Source organism: Bubalus bubalis, chromosome 3 (assembly GCF_019923935.1).
Source record: "Bubalus bubalis isolate 160015118507 breed Murrah chromosome 3, NDDB_SH_1, whole genome shotgun sequence".
Lineage (NCBI taxonomy): Eukaryota > Metazoa > Chordata > Mammalia > Artiodactyla > Bovidae > Bubalus > Bubalus bubalis.
The window spans coordinates 147021544-147043819 of NC_059159.1; the positions used below are offsets into that span (position 1 = coordinate 147021544).

General features: G+C 42.2%; 1 protein-coding gene across 1 annotated transcript; it reads left to right on the plus strand.

Annotated features, from left to right (window-relative positions):
* Positions 1-2879: 2879 nt before the first annotated feature.
* LOC112583951 (tripartite motif-containing protein 54) lies at positions 2880-21847 on the plus strand. The gene is made up of 4 exons (XM_025282085.3): positions 2880-3093; positions 6599-6757; positions 8687-8857; positions 21156-21847. The coding sequence occupies exons 1-4, from the start codon at positions 2920-2922 to the stop codon at positions 21777-21779; spliced, it is 1128 nt and encodes a 375-aa protein (XP_025137870.3). The 5' UTR covers positions 2880-2919; the 3' UTR covers positions 21780-21847.
* The last annotated feature ends 429 nt before the right edge of the window (positions 21848-22276 follow it).

Consider the following 22276-nt stretch of genomic DNA (forward strand, 5'->3'; position numbering starts at 1 on the left):
TATCACAGACGCCTGCTGTAGCTCCAAGATCATGTCTTCACACAACTGTACTCAAGGCCCCCCGCCCAAAAAAGAGTGGGGTATTTCCCCTTTTATTATGGTGGAAAAGTTTCCCAGCAACTTTCTGGCAAAATCCCCCTAATGTCTCATTGGAGAGAAGTGGGCCGTGTAATGAAGCTAGCCTAAAGATCCGAGTGACTGGGAAGGGAGATGACATTGCTTTTGGGGTCTTGTCTCAGTCATGGACACCCCAGGATGGAGCACTATATTGTTCTTTATCCTGTTCACGATGCTAATTGTCTTGCTATTTACACTGTTTGCTGAACTCATGGTAGATAAGGTGCAAGTGGGAAAGTTTGAAGAAAACTTGAGAAGCTGTAGAACTGCAGACATGTTTATTCTCCACTGACTGATGCAGCAGCCGTAGCAGTAGACACTCTATATTTTCTCCTCTGGTGGCTAACCCAACAGACACAGCCATGAGGTAGCAATAAATGCTTTCTAGGTGGAGCTCACATATCTGAGTACCCCACACAATCTGTGACCAAGTGAGTACTTAATGAAGGGCATGTGCAGTACTGTAAGTGATCTCAGCCGTTACAGTCATTATTTACAAAACGTGGGGCGAGAGAGCCTGAATATGCCATCTTAGCTAATTTGCTCTTTCCCTACAAACACTCTGGAGTCTTGAATGTAGCTGGGGACCTGTTGGCAAGCCAGAAGACAACACCTCTGCAAAGTAAGCAACAAGCTCTGCTACACTGTCCACAGTCCTTTCTCTTGTAAGATGGTATTCTCAAAATGCTTCTAGTTTATCACCATGGCTTATAATACTTGCTGCTTTGTTTTATCAGTTAGGATTGCAAACCCATTTCATGGTGGCTTTGCTTACTCATGTACATTGAGCTGGAGGGAGGTGAGTACCAGCATCAGTGTTGCTAATCACTGATGTTGGGCTTCATATTTGTAATCCTCATGGTTGCAAAGTGGCTGCTGCAACTCCAAGTTCTACATTTTCATACAAGGCAGAAAGATGAAAGAAACTGTGCTGAAATTTGCATCAATCTTTTTCATCAGGAAAGCAAGAAAGGTTTCCCCAAATCCTTTCAGCAGACTTCAATGCAAGTCTCATTGGCCAAAAGCTTCTGACATGACCATTCCCCAATGTCAGATAGTTTGATGGGACAGAGTTGATACTTCTGGCCATGGTCCTGGAAGACAGTCAGAGAAGAAATGGCCAGTGGGCCCTGTGGGACATCCACACCTCTCCTCCTGTACCTGCCATTTCCTTTGGACTGTGAGCTCTCTATGAGCAAGGATTTGCCTTGTCTGTGTTCATGAATTAGAGTCAGTTACACAGGAGCCATGTGGTAAGTAAACAGGGTGGTATGTGCAAAGCACCAGTCCTAATGAACCTGTCATGAATAATGGGCATGTTAAGCCCCTACACGACCCATCATGTGTCTCAAACATGTTCAGTCCTCAATCTGTGTTTGTCAAATGGATGCTGAGAGCACACATGATGGGTTTTCACTCCTTTCTCCCTACTCTCCTTGGTCTCATGAACACATCTAGGAGTATAGGGAAACTGTATATCTCACTGGGAACATCTGTAGGAGGACCTCATCTCTGCAGCAACAGCCCATCAGAAGCAAAGCAAGTGTATATCACCAGCTCTGCCACCTTCATGAACTGAAGCCCTGGGCAGGTTATTCGACCTCTCCAGGCTTCAGTTTCAATGATGCAGATGAAAGCTAATGACTTGAGCCTCTTCCAGTTGTGGAGATTAAATGACAGATAACAGTTCAATCCCTGGGTCAGGAAGATTCCTCTGGAGGAGGGCATGGCAACCCACTCCAGTATTATTGCCTGGAGAATCCCATGAACATAGGAGCCTGGTGGGCTACAGTTCATGGGGTCGCCCAGAGTCAGACATGACTGAGCTACTGAGCACTCACTCAATGTGACAACTGCCTGGCCCAGTCTGAGTGTCCAATCAATGCTTCTTTTTAAGACTAGTTCATCTTCTGAAGAACCCACAGTCCAGGTAAGACCTCTAAAATTGTGTCCTTTGTGAAAGGGGTGGAGGTTAGGAAAGCCAGAGACTAGATGTACAGAGTTACAGGGCTGGTAGGGATTAGCGAGGACTCAGTTCCACATACTGTGGGTGAAGAAACAGGAGAGAGGCTAGTAGTCACTGCTTATAATCACCCAGCTCATAGACTGTGAGCTAGATAGAGGCAGGCTTCCTGTTCCTCACTCAATCCCACCAAATCCTAAAGCTGAAAGTATGCACATGAGGTGGACTGGATTCCAGTTATGTTTATCTTCTAAGTTAGGCAGAGTCAGAAAACTCTTTCAGTAAAGATCTGGAAAGTAAATATTTAAGACTTTGTAGATCAAGTACGGCTTCTATTACATATTCTTGGGCTTCTCTTATGACTCAGAAGGTAAAGAATCTGCCTGCAATGCGGGAGACCTGGGTTTGATCCCTGGGTTAGGAAAATCCCCTGGAGGAAGGGCCAGTATTCTTACCTGGAGAATCCCCACGGACAGAGGAGCCTGGTAGGCTACAGTACATGGGGTCGCACAGAGTCGGACACAACTGAACAACAAAGCACATTACATATTCTTGCTTTTTTAATTTGTTTTTTTGTTTTTTACAATGCCTTAAAATGTGAAAAATATTTGTGTCTTGTGAGTTGTACCAAAAATAAGCTGTGGGCTGGATTTCCCTGGCAGGGCATGGTCTGCCACCTCCCTGCTAATTCGTCCTGGGGCCCCGAGTGTCTGGAGGCCCCTTACACCTTCCATCCTCTGAGGAAAGCCCAGCTGTGTCTATTGTGACTGCATTCCATGCCTGTTCTAGAAGCCTGGCAGGGGCTGGCCATCTGGGAGAGGCAGACAGCTGTGGACGCCATGGAGGCCCTGAGTGCGGTACTGTCCTGCCCCGTGTGCATGGAGCTGTTTACGCCCCCCGTGCTGCTCCTCTCCTGCTCCCACAACTTCTGCAAACAGTGCCTGGAGCTGATCTTGGTGTGCCAGAACTGCACCCACGTCAACGGACAGTTCTGCTGCCCAGTGTGTAGGAAAGTAAGAGAGGCTTGGGACCCTTCTGCTGCTGACATAGCAGATTTCTTTCTGGTCAACACATCTTTGAATCTATGCAATAAAAGAGCTAAGGTTATTTGGCCTGCAAAATGAAGACTGTCTGGCCAGAACTCACATCTGTGAAGGGTTATCAGCAGATTTCTAGACAATGAAATGGCAATCCACTCCAGTATTCTTGCCTGGAGAATCCCATGGACAGAGGAGCCTGGTGGGCTACTGTTCATGGGGTCACAGAGAGTTGGACATGACTGAGTGACTAAGCACATCAGTGGATTTTGGGGGGAGCAGGCTTAGAAGACATGGTGGGACCCAGGATAGGAGCTACAGGAAGATATGCACTGTGGTTTAATGTTAGAAGGTTCTAATAGAACCGCCAAGAGATAAAATACACCAGCTTTCACTTATTCAGTATGTGCTGGGGTAGGGGGACATTTTCAAGCACCTGCCAGGGGCCTTGTCACTGTGCCAGGATCCCAGGGATACAGAGATGACAAGACACATCCTTGTAGGACCCAGTGGCTCTCTATACAGTGAGAGGCCCTTCAGTGGAGACACAAAAGACTGCAGAGGAGCTGACAGCTGGGGAGAGACTACAAAGCAGGGCAGATGAAGAGAGGATAGCAGATACCAAGGGCCTAAAGGGGGGCCTGCAGCCAGGTTGCTTAGAGTTGGTTAGTAAATAAGAAGGCTTTGGTGTGGAGTTGTGGGAGCTACCAGGGCACTTAGGGCATCCATTAGGAGGACAGGTCAGGGCATGTTGAAGGAGGTCTTACATGTCATGCAAAAGGCTTTCTTTGCATGCTGTCCTGTAAGCAGTGGGGCCAGGAGAAATGTTTAACCTGGAAAAGGTCATATAGCACTGGTGTTGAAACTAACTGTACTGTTATCAGCAGTACGTATTCTCACGGAAACTTGTTGGACAATGACTTGTGTGGGGTTTCTCTCCCCAGGTGGCACGTAAGTACTGTGATTGGTGTTTCTTCAGGTCCTTTGGGTATTTGTGGAAGGAAGGAAGAAAATATAAAATGAATGGGTTGCAGGAAGAGGGAAGTTATGCAGTGTTCTGTGTCAGTAGGAACGGAGGGTAGGCCGATTGGAGAGGCAGGTGCTGGCTCTCCAATGGTAATCAACTGAATATGGGGGCTAGGGTGCCAGTGAGGAGGTTGTGTGTGAGAGAGTGTGTGTATAGAGCTGTGGGGCAGCAGTTCAAAAACACCAGATGCTTAGATTTACTTATGCTTTTCATTTTGTAGCGATGGCTAGCCTGGGGTTTAAACTCAGGACCGGCCCCTCTAAAGATGAATTTTTTTTCTCTTCCCAGAGGGACCAGGGAAATTCTGAGCAGGGTGTAAACCTTTTAGAAATGGCATGCTGGCTGAGGAGGGCTGAGAAGCCCAGCTCCTCGGTCTAGAGAGAGGGATAATCTGGAAGAAAAAAAAATATGTTAACATTTACTATATAAGGATTACGGGCAAGATAATCTCTAAATTTAAGACTGCCCACTTTATGGAACCCCCTCCCCAAGCTTAAGTTGCTAAGTTCCTTCCGTCGTGTCCGACTCTACGCGACCCCATAGACGGAAACCCACCAGGCTCCCCCATCCCTGGGATTCTCCAGGCAAGAACACTGGAGTGGGTTGCCATTTCCTTCTCCAATGCATGAAAGTGAAAAGTGAAAGTGAAGTCGTTCAGTAGTGTCCGACTCTTAGCGACCCCATGGGCTGCAGCCTACCAGGCTCCGCCGTCCATGGGATTTTCCAGGCAAGAGTACTGGAGTGGGGTGCCATTGCCTTTTCCCTCAAGCTTAAGTAGGCACTTTTTTTCAAAGAAGTAACTGAGAATTCACTGTAACAATAATGATAGTAATTCCTTTAATGCATATTCCCAAATAGGAATCTAAGCATTTCTGGGGAGAATGGGCTGGATTTCTATTTGCAGATAATGAAACCGAGGCTGAAAATTCAAGTCACGATGTTTAAGTTCACCCACCTTTTTTCCCTTGAGGTATAAAATACACACAGTAAAGTGTGTGATGCACACATCTGAGGTATTTGTTGTTGTCGTTTAGTTGCTAAATTGAGGACATCTGAGGTACACTTTGTCCCAATAAAGCACATATGTATATTTCCATATAAGCCCCACCCGGACCAACATCTAGAACATTTTCTTCACTCCATGTGCGTCCACCCACCACACACACAAGACACTGTTAAGACTTCTTTTACCATGGGTTAGTTTTGCAGAAGAGACAACTGGGTCCAAGAAGAGTTTAGATTGTCTGGTTGGAAATCAGTGGCTATAGCTAGCACATTGGTTGTTTGGTGTCTATTCCCCTCTCTAGTATATAAACCCCTGAGGGTAGGGCCAGGTGCATTGTCCTGTTCACTATCACATTCCCAGCATGGCAGGTGCTTAATGAAAGTTTATTAAACAAGTGGAATTTAAGGTTATTGACAGATGAGTGGACTGCGATGGTACCTCAGGGTGGCAGGTAGCCTTGGCTTTTTTTCCTTGTTATTATTTGGGTATGACAAGACGAGCAGATCAGGAGATGACTGCCATTGACCCCAAGAGGAGGGGCCATACCACATCACAGCGGGCCACATGTGGAAATCAGAGTGGGTCAGGAAACAGGGGGATGGGGAAATGTGGACAAGAAAGACTTTTGTTTAGTTTCTGCAGGAAGAAAACAGGTAAGGTATGGTGAGAAGGCTTAGGATTGGCCAGCTTGAACAATTTCAGTGGCCTCTGGGACATGGGCTTGCCCCTAGATATCTAGTATCTGGCCCTGAATGGTTAGGGCAGTGGGTAGGGGAACAGCAAATATAAAGGAGGTGGTTGGGGTGTGGACCCCAGATTCGTCAGTTTGCATGTAAAATGAATGCCCCCAGGTGAATCCTTTACTGTCTCTAGGAACTGGCTAGCCAATGGGAAGGGTCTCATCCCAAGGCCCAGATGCCAGAACATCAGGACACAGTAAATAAAAGATGTGGCTAATATGCTTTGGTCTTCAATGCTTAATTTAGGCATCTTCTTGAGACTCCAGTCATGCTCTCCTCTGTCACCCCAAGGAGAGTTAGTCCTTCCTTCTCTGTGCTCCCCTATACATCCAAGCACACAGTCCTTTATGAAGGTCTGTCTTCCCACTGGCCTGAGTGTCCCCAGGAGACAGAGCAGGTGCTAACCAAGACTTACAAGGTCAAAGAAGGCAGATTCCTGCTCCATCTGATGGAGTCTGTGATGACTGCCTCTGTAGACAGTACACTTACTTGCTCAGGTGAGAGTGCTTTGGAGCAGGAGGAGATATTCTACAGGGATGAGGAGTCTTCACAGTCATTTCCTTTTGAAAGCCTGGAGGGGTGGCCTGGGCTGTCTTCCCGCTCACTGGTGTTTATGTGCAGGAAGGGCGGTGTCTCATCCTTCCCCATGACAATGTCACAGTTGATGATGGGAATTTGCCACAAGCTCATGCCGGTTCTGTGTTTTAGGTCATTTATTTGAGGGGAAGGGGAACAAACGGATTGCAGAGGAACATCTTGGCTGAAAACATACTGGAGAAGTTTAAGGAAGAACTTGAGATGCTTCACACCAAGGAGCAAAATCAACTGGCTCAGACATGTGAAAAGCATGGAGAAAGTGTGAATCTGGTATTCAATCACACTTTTAATTTTATTTTATTCTTGCTTAGCTACCCAATCTGTCAAATTACTCAGCAACCTATTGTTGAAATCAGATATTTGCTCAGGAGTATAGTAGAGGATTACTTTCCAGACAAATGCGCATACCAACGCTACCTTCATTCTTAGTGATGGAGCCCAGGTTTGGTGTGTGTGTGTGGTATTCAGTCAGGTAAACTGCAGCAAGATTAACGGGACCACAGATAGACAGGCTCACATAGTTACAAAGAAGTTGCATGATAGTCAGATCTATGAGAATTTAGCTACCCATGATCACACAGAAAGAGAGGGTAGGGTAAGATGGGACCAGGAATCTGTCATTCCTCCTTTTGGCCACATCCCATTTGGAGAGCTGTGTATGACTCTGATGTTTAATCTTAAGCATGAGTTTTTGATACAATATGTCATATGAACTCTTTACTGTACTCTGTATGATGCTATACATGTTATATGTTTATACACACGTGTCTACAGTGTGATTTAAATAAAACCATGTGTACCCCCACTCTAATTCCATGTTCCCCAGCTAAGAGATCTTCACAGGTGATTTGATACATGTAATCTGCCCCTTTGGTAATAGTTTTAGGATGATCTCCATGTCAGATGTAACTCAGATATGAATCAGACATAACACCACTTTAGCTTTCATTCGTCACAGTCAACAAAGCCTGTACACAACCTTGAGACTGTTTGATTTCCCCAACAACCCTGGAGGGACAGAATGAGGCAGTTCCCATGTTTCACAGACTGTGCAGCACCAACCACCAGGTTTAGGTTGCTTTGATAATGGTCAGGGATGAACTAAGTTAGTGATTTCCTTGGAGAAGGTCAAAAGTTTTCCTGAGTCTTTATAATTGGCTCCAGCTTGAAGCTCTGAAGCCAACTCCCAAAGCATAGATGGAGCTCTGTGAGGGCTTCATCGCTCCAGGGCCCCCAGCACTTTAGGGCAGAATATCTAGGGTCTGTCCTCAGCGGGCAGGTTTTCTTTGTGAGTCGCCACCCTCAGCCACTTTCCTGGGCTGTTCTGAGCTCCACCAGCTTCTGCTCTGTTTCTTCCAGCCACCCCTCCTCGTGCAAGGACATAAATGGCATGTTTGGGGCAGGCTAGCTCAGGCCACTAAGTGGACCCAAGAGAATACAATGTGATTTGGTATTCTTGTTGAATTCTGCCTTTGAAAATCAGTTTCATTTATCACAAATTCTCAGTGGTTCTGTCTCACCCTCAGCAGTAACCTCCCTTTCTGAGATTCCAAGTTTTCACTAGTAAGTTTTCATTTCATTCATAAGGTTTCATTCCAAGGCTCCCATTAGCCAAGTGAAGGGGCCAGCAGGACAGTGAGGTCCTACTCAATCCCTTTCATCTAAAATAGGCCCAGTTTATCTTGAGCCTGTAGCAGAGTCAACTTTGTTAAAGTCTTTATGATATTATTGGTAGCTACCATGTGTATAATGTCTGCCGAGTGCCAGATTGCATACCAAGCATGTTCCATGCATCATATTTAATCTTTATAACAGCCCTTGGCTTGGCCAAGTTGGAATGACTTTGCTTCTAACCCCAGTTCTATCCCTTCATGGCATTGTGTCCTTGGGCAAATCATTTAACAGCTTGGAGACTTTTCAGCTTTCTCACCTGTAAAATGGACACATACTATCCAAATCAAAGGGTCATTATGAGGAGTCCAAGAAAAACCAAGTGTGGTATGTGCTTACTAAATTATCATTCAAGCATCCTGGTACTACCACCATCTCTGTCTTCCATACATCAAGCCTCCCGTGCAACTGACTTTTGATACCTGCTTAAGAATACATTCAGTAGCCTGAGGTTACAGAAGGTTCTGAGTGTGTAGGACTGGAACAAGGAGGGAAATAAGTGTCATTGACTTTTCTTTTGTCAATCAGATGTGCCTAAGTGATGAAGAACCAATATGTGGAATGTGCAAGCTCTTTGGGGACCACAAGACTCACCCAGTAGCCAAGATTTCTGATGCCTATGCAGAGAGGAAATTGAACTTTGCTAAGGATATTCAGCTGGTGCTGCAGAAATCTGAGAGCGCGGCACAGGCAGTACAGGTATGGCTCATGTCTTTTCTCCAACAGCAGGGCAATATTTGGCTTCCATTCAAATGACTGCTGTTCTCTTAAGGACAATACATTAACAAAAGCAGTATTTAAATACGAGGGAGAAATTCTCTACAGAGTGAGTCTCCTTAAGTGTGTTGTGAAATATGTCAAGTTTTGAAATGTGCATGTTGAGAAATGGTTGAATTCTGTTTGCTTAAAGGGATTCCAAAATGATCATTTAATGGCCATTTTACTCTTTTGGGCTTCCCTGGTGGCTCAGCTGGTAAAGAATCCACCTACAGTGTGAGAGACCTGGGTTCTGTCTCTGGGTTGGGAAGATCCCCTGGAGAAGGGAATGGCTACCCATACCAGCATTCGGGCCTGGAGAAGTCCATGAACAGTATAGTCCATGGGTCGCAAAGAGTCAGACATGACTGAGTGACTTTCACTTCACTTTACTCTTCTAAGATGACTAAGTAAGATGCATCCTAGCTTCTATGGTATATTTTCCTTATTTTATAACTTTCCCCCGCCCCCCAAAACTTAGATATTAGGAATCAATCTCTGGATACATTTGTCAAGAGAACAAAATTTTCTAAGTCACACACACACACACACACACACACACACTGAAGACTAGATAGTCTTTGAGAAACAAATTCTAAACTTTAGCTTTTGTAGAGAAGGGACACCTGCAGAATGGCCAAGGCAGAGGCTGCTGGGGACTGGGCCACACTAGCCACCTAACATTTGGTATCATAGGTTGAGTCTCTGGAAACAGAAGCTGAGACAGAGTTTGGGGTACAAGATATCCAAGACTGCCATCTGTAAGAGTAGGAGGTAAATGAAACAGAGGAGAAGGCAAACTACACCACAGGCCTGACAAGCATTGCCTGATCCAGCTTTGCCCATTAGAGTACTCTATGTTGAGCTGCAATGGGCAGGCGACTGTAGGTCCTTTTGCTCAGCCTCCAAATGTAGGCTGATGTGGGAAGGGCACAGCAATCCCAAAGGATTTGACACCTGGAGGCTGGTCATACCTCGACAGGCAGTAAGTCCTCTCTGGAAAGGGGAATTGGGGCAGAATATCTCTGTCTATCATAGCTGACTTTTATAGATCTTCTTCTAAATACCAAATATTGGTTGAAATTGGATTTTTATTATTTCCTCATCTGATCCAGATAGAGTAACAAAGTCTGAATTTATTCTCCCTTCTGGAAAAATAAAACAAAATAAACAAAAATATATGGAACAACAGTTTTCAAGACACTGGACCTCAAGCAATAAAAGACACTAATCTCTGAGAGACAGGATATACACAAGATTAGCTCTACAGTTGCTACAACTTACTGCCTTGAGAGAGCTTGAAAGGGTGGAAAGAGGGAACCCAAGCAAAGCCTGGCAGATTCTTTGAATTTAGGAGATGGAACTGAGCCTCTGGGGAGGTCAAGACATTTCAAGTGCATAAGACAGAGTTCAGAGAAGAGAGCACTGCACAGAGAGACAAACCAGAGATCTGCAGAGAGTCTCCTTTGAGTGTTCAACAGAGCTCAGCACCTGTCTGTGAGAAAATTACCTTATGCCATGAAAGGCTCCACAGGAAAAGATTGAGGGCAGTGCTTGGAGCTCAAACAGAATCAGAACAAAGCCTGTTCCCACTAACAAGATTGGAAAAACTTGTAAATCATGAGACATTGAAGTGAGTACTCAGGAAGTCTTAGTCCCAGAATGAGCATGACTCCAGACTCACCTAACAAATAATGAAGTGAAAATGAAAGTGTTAGTCACTCAGTCGTGTCCGATTCTTTGCGACCCCGAGGACTATAGGCTCCTCTGTCCATGGGATTATCCAGGCAAGACCACTGGAGTGGGTAGTTATTCCTTTCTTCCAGGTGATCTTCCCAACCCAGGGATCAAAGCCAGGTCTCCTGCATTGGCAGGCAGATTCTTTACCATCTGAGCCACCAGGGAAGCAAGCACTAAAAGATCATTTTTTCCAAGTAACTTAACTGTATCCTCCCAAAATATTAAGATTTATAGGAATGTAAAAATATACAACATCAAACAAGGTAAAAAATCACAATGTAAGACATCAAAGATTACCAGGCAAGCAAAGAAGCAGGAAAATATGACCCATAATGAAAATAATAATTTGTTGGTTTTTTTCAGTTGCTAAATTATATTTATAATTATAATTATTGTAATTGTAGTCCATATTTCAAAAAGTTAGAGACAAGGAAGATATAAAAAAGATTCAAATCAAATTTCTGGAGATGAGAGAAAAATACGCTTAGTGGGATTAACAGCAGGTTAGTCACTGAGAAGAAAAGCTTTGTGACATTGAAGACATAGCAATAGAAATTACTCAAAATGAAACCCAGAGAGGAGTGAGAATTTTTTTTAAAACAGAATTACTTAGCAGGGGAAGAGCTTCGTGTCCCAATATTTGAGTAATTGAAGTCCCTGAAGGAAATGACAGGGTGGGGGAAGGACAGGAAAACTATCTTAAAAAATAATGGCCAAATATTTACCAAACTTGATGAAAACTATATAAAAAAAATACATCCAAGAAATCTGACAAACATCTAGTAAAATAAATATGGCTAAAACTATACCAGAGTACATCATAGTCAAATTGCTGAAGCCAGTGATAAAGAGAAAATATTAACAGCACCCAAAGGTAAAAACACACACATATTTCACATGGAAGAACAAAAATAAGGATGACATCTGCTTTCTTGTTGGAAACAATCCAAGCATGAAGACAGTGGAGAAAAATCTTTAAAATATCAGTTTAAAAAAGTCAACCTAGAATTCTGTATCTAGTGAAAATATCTTTCAAATATGAAGACAAAATAAAAACACTTTCTTTCAAAAGCTGAAAGAATTCATCACCAGCAGATTCACACTATAAGAAATGTTATAGGAAGTCCTTCAGGCAGAAGGAAAATCTGAATCTAAAAGGAATAAAGGACACCAGAAATGGCAAAGAAAACTGTAAATATGTAAGATTGTTTTCATATTATTTAAATCTTTCAAAACACAACTCACTGTTTTTAAAATAACAATGTCATATGACGTTCATTACGTGTAAAAGTAAAGTACATGACAGTAATAGCATGAGCCTAGGAGAGACATCATGGAAGTACAGTACGATATGGGTTTTATACTATATGTGAAGTGAGATGAAGGTAGACTGTGATAAGTTAAAGATGCGTGCTATAAGCCCTCAAGAAAGTGAAAGTCCCTCAGTTGCGTTTTATTCTTTGCAACGCCATGGACTAAGCATGCCAGGCTCCTCTGTTTATGGGATTTCCCAGGCAAGAAGACTGGAGTGGATAGACATTCCCTTCTCCAGGGGATCTTTCCGACCCAGGAATCAAACCTGGGTCTCCTGCATTGCAGGCAGATTCTTTGCCATTTGAGCCACCAGGGAAGCCCATAAGCCCTCAAGCAACCACTAAAATAATAAAGAGTTATTGCTAATAAGCCAGCAATGGAGATAAAATAGGATTATAAAAGATACACAATTAATCCTAAAGAAGGTAGAAAGAGAGGACGAAGGGAACAAAAACCAGATTGGGCAAATAGAAGCAAATAGCAAGATGATAAAATTCAAATCTAGCCATATCAATAATCACATCAACTGAAAATGGTCTAAACACTCCAATTAAAAAGGCTTTCATCATAGTGAAAAAAAAATCAAGACCCAACTCGGATAAATGTGCTTTATATGAAGACACAAATAGGTTAAAAGTGAAAGAATGGAAAGAGACATGTCATGCTAACATGAGTCAAAAGAAGCCAGAGTGGCTCTATTAACATCAGGCAAAGAAGATTTCAGGCCAAATAATATTAATAATACCAAGGAGAAAGAAGGTAATTTCATTTTCATAAATGGATCAATTAATCAAGAGAATAAAAACAGTCTGCAATGTTTATGCATTTAATAAGGAATCTTCAAAATATATAAAGCAAAAACCGATAAAACTACCAGGAGAAATAGACAAATCAATAATTTTCAATATCTTTTTCTTGATAACTGATAGAACAGGTATGCAGGAATTCTGCAAATATATAGCTTGAACAACATTGTTAATCAGGCCTGACTAACATTTATGGAACATTCCCCCCCAACAACAATAGAACACATTCTCAAGTTCACACAGCTCACCAAGATAGACCATAAAACAAGTATCAACAAATTTAAAAGGATTTGGGGCTTTCCTGTTGGCTCAATGGTAAAGGATCCTCCTACCAATACAGGAGACATGGGTTCAATCCCTGGTCCAGGAGGATCCCACATGCCATGGAGCAACTATGCCCGTGTGCCACAGCTATTGAACCTGTGTTCTAGAGTCTGGAAACCGCAACCACCGAGCCCTCAAGCCGAAACTACTGAAGCCCACACGCCCTAGAGCCTGTACTCTGCAACAAGAGAAGCCACCGCAGTAAGAACCCCGTGCACTGCAACGACAGTAGCCACCACTCACTGCAACTAGAGAGAAGTCTGCACAGCCGATAAATAAATAAATAAAATTATTTTTTAAACGTTTTTAAAAATTCAATTTATACAAAGTACGTTCCCTGTTTAGTTGCTAAGTCATGCCCAACTCTTTGTGACCCCATAGACTGCAGTGCACCAGACTTCCCAGTTCTTCACTATCTCCTAGAGTTTGCTCAAACTCATGTCTTTTGAGTCAGTGATGCTATCCAACCATCTCATCTTCTGTCACCCTCTTCTCCTCCTGCCTTCTATCTTTACCAGAATCAGGGTCTTTTATAATGAGTCGGCTCTTCTCCTCAGGTGGCTAAAGTACTGGAGCTTCATCGTCAGCATTAGTCTTTCCAATGAATATTCAGGGTAGATTTCCTTTAGGATTGATTGGTTTGATCTCCTTGCTATCAAAGGGACTCTCAAGAGTCTTCTCCAGAACCACTGGAGAATTCAAAAGCATCAGTTCTTTGGCATTTAGCCTTTTACATGGTTCAGTTCTCACATCTGTACATGACTACTGGAAAAACCATAGCTTTGACTACATGGACTTTCATTGGCAAAGTTGTCTCTGCTTTTTAATAGGCTGTCTAGGTTTGTCATAGCTTTCCTCCCAAGAAGCAAGTGTCTTTTAATTTCATGGCTGTGGTTACCATCTGCAGTGATTTTGGAGCCCAAGAAAATACAATCTGTTACTGTTTCCACTTTTCCCCCTTCTATTTGCTGTGAAATGATGGGACTGGATGCCATGATCCTAGTTTTTCAAATGTTGAGTTTCTCTGATGACAACAGAATTAAATTAGAAATGAATAACATACAGATTTTTGGAAATTTAATAACATGTATTGATTAACTCATAGGTCAAAGAAAAACCAAAATGGAGATTATAAAGTATTTTGCACTGGATAAAAATGAAAGCAAAACATATCAGTATTATGGGTTGCCACTAAAGCAGCACTTGGGAAATTTAAATTAGAAAATAATAAGACTTGGTATTACTGATCTCAGCTCCCACCTTAGGAAAGTGCAAAAAGAAAGAGTGAAGTAATCCAAGTAAGCAGCATAAAAGAAATAATAAAGACAGAGCAGAAAAAAATGAGCTAGAAAACCAAAAACAATAGAGAAAATAAACAAAACCAAAAACTAGTTCTTCAAGAAGATCAAGAGAATTAAACTTCTAGCCAGACTACTCAAGGAAATAGAGATGGCGAGAGGAGAGAGAACATTATTTACCAAAACCTGGAATAAGAGAGGTAACATCACTACAAATTCTATAGGTATTTAAAATACAATAGTCAAACTCTATGTTTAATGTTAAACTGCTCACAGTTTTTAAAGCCTTCCTTTTCCCTCTTCCCCTTCTGATCGAAATCTGGAAAAGTTGATAAGCAAACCTAAGTGCTTCCTTCTTTGGCACCTGCAGGATTTCAAACCACATAAGCCCAGCTTAGCTGTAGGAACCTTCCACAGCTCATAACCACCATAAAAATTCCAAACCAATCTGCTTTCTCTGCTCTTTAAAGCTATTTCAGACCCGGTTGGAAGCTGCCCTGCTCTCCTCCAGAAAGCTTCATTATGTAATAGCCCTTTTCATCACATCTTTGTGTGGTGACATCATCACTCTTCAGGTTTCTGAGGAGTGGCTCCAACAGATAATAAGGGACAACTGCAAACAATTTTATGGCAATAAATTTGACAATTTAGATTAAATTCTGTGAAAGACACAAATGATCAAAATTCTCCCAGAAGAAATGTTATAATAGCCATTTATCTGTTAAAGAAGTTAAATTTGTAGTTAAAAACTTGCTTGCATTAAAAACTCCAAGCCCATATAGGTTTGTTAATGATTTGACCAAACATTTAAGGAAGAAGCAATAACAAATATACACAAACTTCCAGAAAATTAAAGAAATGGGAATTTGTCCCAACTCTTTCTATAGGACCAGGGTTATCCTGAAGTCAGAACCAGGCAAAGAAAATTACATCCAATATCTTTTATGAACACTGATGTAATAATTCATTTAAAAATTTTGTAGATCATATCCAAAAATATACAAGAGGCCTAATACATTACAAGCAAAAGGGGCTTTATCTCCAGAATACAGTGCTAACATTCAAAAATCAATGTAGTCCACTATAATAACAAAAGAAAAATGAAAAATCATACGATTTCAGTAGACAGAATACTTTTTTGAAAGAATTCAATATTAATTTGATAAAACTAAGCAATCTAGTAATATCTCAGATGCTCTGGTTCTCAGAGGCCAAACTGATTGTCCAAAAACTTAATTCAGTTCTGACACTAACCATCTGTAGTTCATACAGACCTCACCAGTTAAGGGCTATGCTATAAGACTGCCCTCACTTCAGATTCCAGTCACAAGTCTGAAGTTGCCACCTGTACTTCTGACTAACTGGCTATAAACTTGGGTTTCCTACAACCCCATTTTCAGGTTGATGATTCATTAGAATGATTCACAGATCTCAGGAAAGCACTTTACTGCTTTTACCTCTTTATTATAAGGATATAAATCAGCAACAGCTAAACAGAAAAGATACACAGGGCAAGGTAAGAGCTGTGGGGTATTTAGAGGGGTAGCTTGCATGAGTTCTCCGTGTGGTCCTGTCCTCCCAACATAACAAAGTGTTCACCACCTGGAAGCTCCCTGAACCCTTTCTAAAGGGGTTTTTGTGGAGATTCCATTATGTAGGGCTGCTGCTGCTGCTGCTGCTAAGTCACTTCAGTCGTGTCTGACTCTGTGCGACCCCATAGACGGCAGCCCACCAGCCTTCTCTGTCCACGGAATTCTCCAGGCAAGAATACTGGAGTGGGTTGCCATTTCCTTCCCCAATTATGTAGGGCATGAATGATCAAATCATTGGCCATTGGTGACTGAACTCAATCTCTAATCCCTCTCCTCTTTTCAGAGTTTTATACCGCCAGTTGAGAGCAGAGCTGAAACCCAGAGTTTGAGGGTAGGGCTAAAACCCAGAGATTGAGGGTAGGGCTGACAGTTCCAACTCTTTAGTCATGTTTGGTCTTTCTGGCAACCAGGATCCATCCTGAAGCTATCTAGGGACCCACCAAGAGTCACGTAATTAGTATAATCTCATATATTTTTGAAAAGGGCTTATTATGAATAACAAAATCTATACCTATCACTCAGGAAATGCCAAGAATTTTATGAGCTTTGTACCAGGAACCAGGGACAAAGGCCATATATTTCCCATTATACCACAACATAGAAGATAATAAAAGGCATCTGTGAAAACCTGCAACTAACATCATGCTTAATCTTGCAACACTGAATATTCACCCCCAACAAGATCAGAAATAAGACAATGATGTTGTTCTCATCACTGCAATTTAACATGGTACTGGAGTTCTAACCAGTACAACTAGGCAAGAAAAATTAAAGCATTCAGATAGGAAAGGAAGAAGCAAAACAATATAACTATTGCTGAGAGAAATTAAGAGGATCTATTAGCAAATAAATGGCGGAATATATACTCTTCATGCATAGCAAAACTCAATGTTATTGACATGTCAGTTCTACCCAAATACTTCAGCAGATTTCATGCAATCACAATTAACATCCCAGCATACTTTTTTTTTTAATGACTGGGTGATTCTAAAGCTCATGTGGAAAAGTAAAGGTTATAGAATAACCAAAACAATTTGAAATAAAGTTGTAGGGTTAACTCTACCTGAATTCAACAATTAATCTAAAACTCTGGTAATCCAAAGAGCATGGTATTGGCATAAAGACAGACAAATAAAACAATGGAACAAAATAAAGAATCCAGAAACAAATCTGTACACAAATAGAACCTGAGTTTTGACAAAACTGCAAAAGCAGTACAGTGGAGAAAGACTAGCCTCTTCAACAAATGGTACTGGAACAATTGAAATTTTGTATGGAGCAATAGCAACAAAGAAAGAAAGAAAAGGAAGGAAAAGAAAAACAAAACTTCATCCATCCTTCACACTATATGCAAAAATTAATCCTACATAGACAGTAGACCTATATATATATATAACTAAAACCACACAATGTGTAGAAGAAAACATAGGAGAAAAATATCTCTGTAAAAATATATCTGATAAAAGATAAAGAATATATAAAGAACTCTCAAAACTCAACAATAAGAAAACAAACAGCTTGGGGACTTCCCTGGCAGTCCAGGGGTTAAGACTCCACGTTCCCAATACAAGGAGCACAAGTTCAATCCCTGGTCAGGGAACTAAGATCCTGCATGGCTCAGAGTGTGGCCAAAAAAAAAAAAAAGAAAAAAGAAAAGAAAACAAACAAATCAATTAAAATAGGCAAAATATTAGCATAGACTTTTCACCAAATGAGCTATGCAGATAGCAAACAGTATATGAAAAGATTCTCAGTTATTAGGGAAATGCAAATGAAAACCACAATGAGATACAGCTACACATCTATCCGAAATGATAGATCAAGTGTTTGTGTGGATGTAGGGGACTCTTGGTAAGGAACTCTCATACACTGCTGCTGGGAATGTAAAATAGTACAAACACTTTGGAAAACAATTTGGTAATTTTTTAAAAAGTTAAATAACTGGTTCAGCTCTTCCTCTTCTAGGTTTCAAAACCCAAGAGAAAAGAAAATATATTAAAGTAATTGCAGTTTTGCATTGTTGAAATTTGCTGTTTGATATTGGAATACATTCTTAAATAAATGTGGTCATTTTATACATCATTTTAAATATCAATAACCTCAGATATGCAGATGACACCAACCTTATGGCAGAAAGTGAAGAGGAACTAAAAAGCCTCTTGATGAAAGTGAAAGTGGAAAGTGAAAAAGTTGGCTTAAAGCTCAACATTCAGAAAACTAAGATCATGGCGTCCGGTCCTATCACTTCATGGGAAATAGATGGAGAAACAGTGGAAACAGTGTCAGACTTTATTTTTTTGGGCTCCAAAATCACTGCAGATGGTGACTGCAGCCATGAAATTAAAAGACGCTTACTCCTTGGAAGCAAAGTTATGACCAACCTAGACAGCATATTCAAAAGCAGAGATGTTACTTTGCCAACAAAGGTCCGTCTAGTCAAGGCTATGGTTTTTCCTGTGGTCATGTATGGATGTGAGAGTTGGACTGTGAAGAAGGCTGAGCGCTGAAGAATTGATGCTTTTGAACTGTGGTATTGGAGAAGACTCTTGAGAGTCCCTTGGACTGCAAGGAGATCCAACCAGTCCATTCTAAAGGAGATCAGCCCTGGGATTTCTTTGGAAGGAATGATGCTAAAGCTGAAACTCCAGTACTTTGGCCACCTCATGCGAAGAGCTGACTCATTGGAAAAGACTCTGATGCTGGGAGGGATTGTGGGCAGGAGGAGAAGGGGACAACAGAGGATGAGATGGCTGGATGGCATTACTGACTCGATGGACGTGAGTCTGAGTGAACTCTGGGAGCTGGTGATGGACAGGGAGGCCTGGCGTGCTGCGATTCATGGGGTCACAAAGAGTCGGACATGACTGTGTGACTGAACTGAACTGAACTGAATGCAGACCTAAATCAAATCCCTTACAATTATACAGTGGAAGTGACAAATAGATTCAAGGGATTAGATCTGATAGACACAGTGCCTGAAGAACTATAGACGGAGGTTCATGACATTGTACAGGAGGCAGTGATCAAGACCATACCCAAGAAAAAGAAATGCAAAAACGCAAAATGGTTGTCTGAGGAGGTCTTACAAATAGCTGAGAAAACAAGAGAAGCTAAAGGCAAAGGAGAAAAGGAAAGATATACCCATTTGATTCTTCAGTGATCAGTGCAAAGAAATAGAGGAAAACAATAGAATGGGAAAGACTAGGGATCTCTTGAAGAAAATTAGAGATACCAAGGGAACATTTCATGAAAAGATGGGCACAATAAAGGACAGAAATGGTAGGGACCTAACAGAAGCAGATGATATTAAGAAGAGGTGGCCAGAATACACAGAAGAACTATACAAAAAAGATCTTCATGACCCAGATAACCACAATGGTGTGATCACTCACCTAGAGCCAGATATTCTGGAATGCGAAGTCAAGTGGGCCTTAGAAAGCACCACTATGAACAAAGCTAGTGGAGGTGATGGAATTCCAATTGAGCTATTTCAAATCCTAAAAAATAATGCTGTGAAAGTGCTGTACTCAATATGCTACCACATTTGAAAAACTCAGCAGTGGACACAGGACTGGAAAAGGTCAGTTTTCATTCCAATCCCTAAGAAGGGCAATGCCAAAGAATGCTCAAACTACCGCACAATTGCACTCATCTCACACGCTAGCAAAGTAATGCTCAAAATTCTCCAAGCCAGGCTTCAACAGTATGTGAACTATGAACTTTCAGATGTTCTAGCTGGATTTAGAAAAGGCAGATGAACCAGAGATCAAATTGCCAACATCCGCTGAATCATCAAAAAAAACAAGAGAGTTCCAGAAAAACATCTACTTCTGCTTTACTGACTATGCCAAAGCCTTTGACTGTGTGCATCACAACAAACTGTGGAAAATTCTTAATGCAATGGGAATACCAGACGAACACCTGACCTGCCTCCTGAGAAATCTGTATGCAGGTCAAGAAGCAATAGTTAGAACTGGACGTGGAACAGACTGGTTCTAAATCGGGAAAAGAGTATGTCAAGGCTGTATATTGTCACCCTGCTTATTGTACTATTATATTGTACTATTGGGAGCCATGGTGACATATATGAGACCTATAGAAGCATTTATCAATAGAATGGAAGAATCTCTTCATCCCATGGAAGATGAATTTGTTAAGTGCCTACTACATGCTGGTCTGGTGTTAGGCACTATATGTCCATCATCTCATTTAGTTCTCTTCAGCACCCATGATCTCCTTTCCTCAAGGCAGGAATCTAAGATGCAGGACTATTCAGATGTAAGGGCCACAAGCACACCTAGGGGCTGCCTGGCCTCACCTTCGAGTGCCTCTACAACTGTTTCCCCTACACTCCTTCCCCCCGAGGGGAGACCTGATCACAGACGTGATGCAGAGCTGAGGCTGACAGGATGAGCTGCAGGACAAGCTGACCAGATGGGGAAGGGCACTGTAGGTCATGGAGAGTCCAGAGTAAGAGACCTTGACTTTTTCTAGCAAGATCACAATGGATGGTTTGTGATTTCATTCCCTTCAAAATATTCAGGTAACTCCTTCCACTTGAGTATTCTTTTAGTAAGGGTGTATGCTTGATTGTAATAGAAATTCACAAGCTGTAGCTTTTTTAAAAATTAGAGATTCTATTTATTTTTTAACTTAATGAAATGGCCATAGGTAGAAAGTCAAGAATGCCAGCTTAGTGGCCCCATGATGCTCCACCCTTTTCTCTCAGCTTTGCCGTGCGTGCTCCTGTCAGCACAAGGTTACCAGGAGCCTACTCCATGGGGCATTGACCCCAGGTCCTGGCAGGAGAAAGGGAAGGATCAAGACTTGTCCCAGAAGCATCTGTCTACTTTTAGGCAGCTTTCCCAGAAGCCGCACCCAATAACTCAGACTTCTGCTTCTGTTGCATGCCTTGTCACCCCGAACTACAAGGAAAGCAGGAAATGAATGTAAGTATTTTTAGCTGCCCACACATCACTGGCTGGAAGAATCAGGGTTATTTGGTAGGAAAGAGTTGAAAAAAGGGTAGTAGGCTAGCAGCTAGCAGTGGGCATCACCCTTAAGGAATTCTTGGTTCAGTAGTGGAGAAGAGGCAATGCCATGAACCAGGTGCCCAGGCCTGAATGCTGAAGGTCTTTCCTAAGAAATGTTCATGCTGCCTCCACAGGACATGGAGAAGCTCATCAGGGAACTCTCTACCAGCGCCACTGACACACTGGCCATGATCGACGCCATCGGAGACAGCCTGCTCAGTGGCATCAAATGTCGTATTGCCACCTTGAAAAAGCAACTGCAGAGTGAGCACTGCTCCAAGCTGGAGAAGTTACAGCTGGTTGCCCGGGAACTTGAAGCCCCCCGAGAGCTTTACCAGCAGATGAAGATGCTCCTGCAGCATCATGCTAACGCAGTGCAATTTCTCCACGAGCATAAAAGGCTCAAGGGGGAGATGGAGAGACTCGTGGAGGGCAGCGTGTCCCCCCCAGTCCCCACCAAGGACACTATTTCCATCAGGCGCTATTTTCAAGAGCTCATTAGAGGAATAGACATCACTGCCTTTGCCCCGCCTGAGACTGACCAAGCACCGGCCAGCATGGCTGGGCTCCAAGAGGCCTGGCAGGCAGGCTGTGCCATGCAGGGCCGTCTGTCGCAACAAGTGCTTGAGGATATTTTGTGCAAGGCAGTGTCGGGCTCAGGGCCAAAACCAAATCAAGAGGCAAAGCTTCCTAGGAACCCATCTCATGCTTACTCAGTACAAGGAAGTGAGATTGGTTCTAGAGAATCAACCGTGTAAGGTATTATTTTGGTCTCAAGATGTCAACAACTTTTATCATTTTGTTTGTAACTTGACAGTTGCTAGACTTTGCTTCTTAAAAAGAAAATTAAAAAATTCTACATTGTGGTTTCTCTTTTGATTTTGGTCTTGTGTTGATCATCCAAAGCCTTTTTTTCTTCTTTTTTAAATGGAAATCTGCTTTAAAAACTACTTGCCTGAAGCTCACATAGGAGGGTTTGAATCATGGGGGCTGCTAGCTTGGCAGTCGGGGTGGGTGGTGCAGGAGGTGAGTTCTTGGCACAACTGAACAGAACAGCTTTGTGTTCTGATGACTTAGTGTGCACTTTTAGCTCAGCTGAGCCTCAGATAGTAGAAAGCACAATAGCAATGACTCCCCTAGAAATGAAACCTTTGGCTAGCTCTGGACTGTGGCTTTTGTTGTTTTTCCATCACAATAAATACAATTTGTTGAATGCTTAGGACACAAACACTACTAGCCATTCTTACGTTAATGA

Coding starts and splice junctions, on each gene's coding strand:
- LOC112583951 (XM_025282085.3), top strand. CDS start 2,920: ATGGAGGCCCTGAGTGCGGTACTGTCCTGCCCCGTGTGCATGGAGCTG. Junction 6,758..8,686: donor ATGGAGAAAGTGTGAATCTG/GTATTCAATCAC, acceptor TTTGTCAATCAG/ATGTGCCTAAGTGATGAAGA. Junction 8,858..21,155: donor GCGCGGCACAGGCAGTACAG/GTATGGCTCATG, acceptor CTGCCTCCACAG/GACATGGAGAAGCTCATCAG.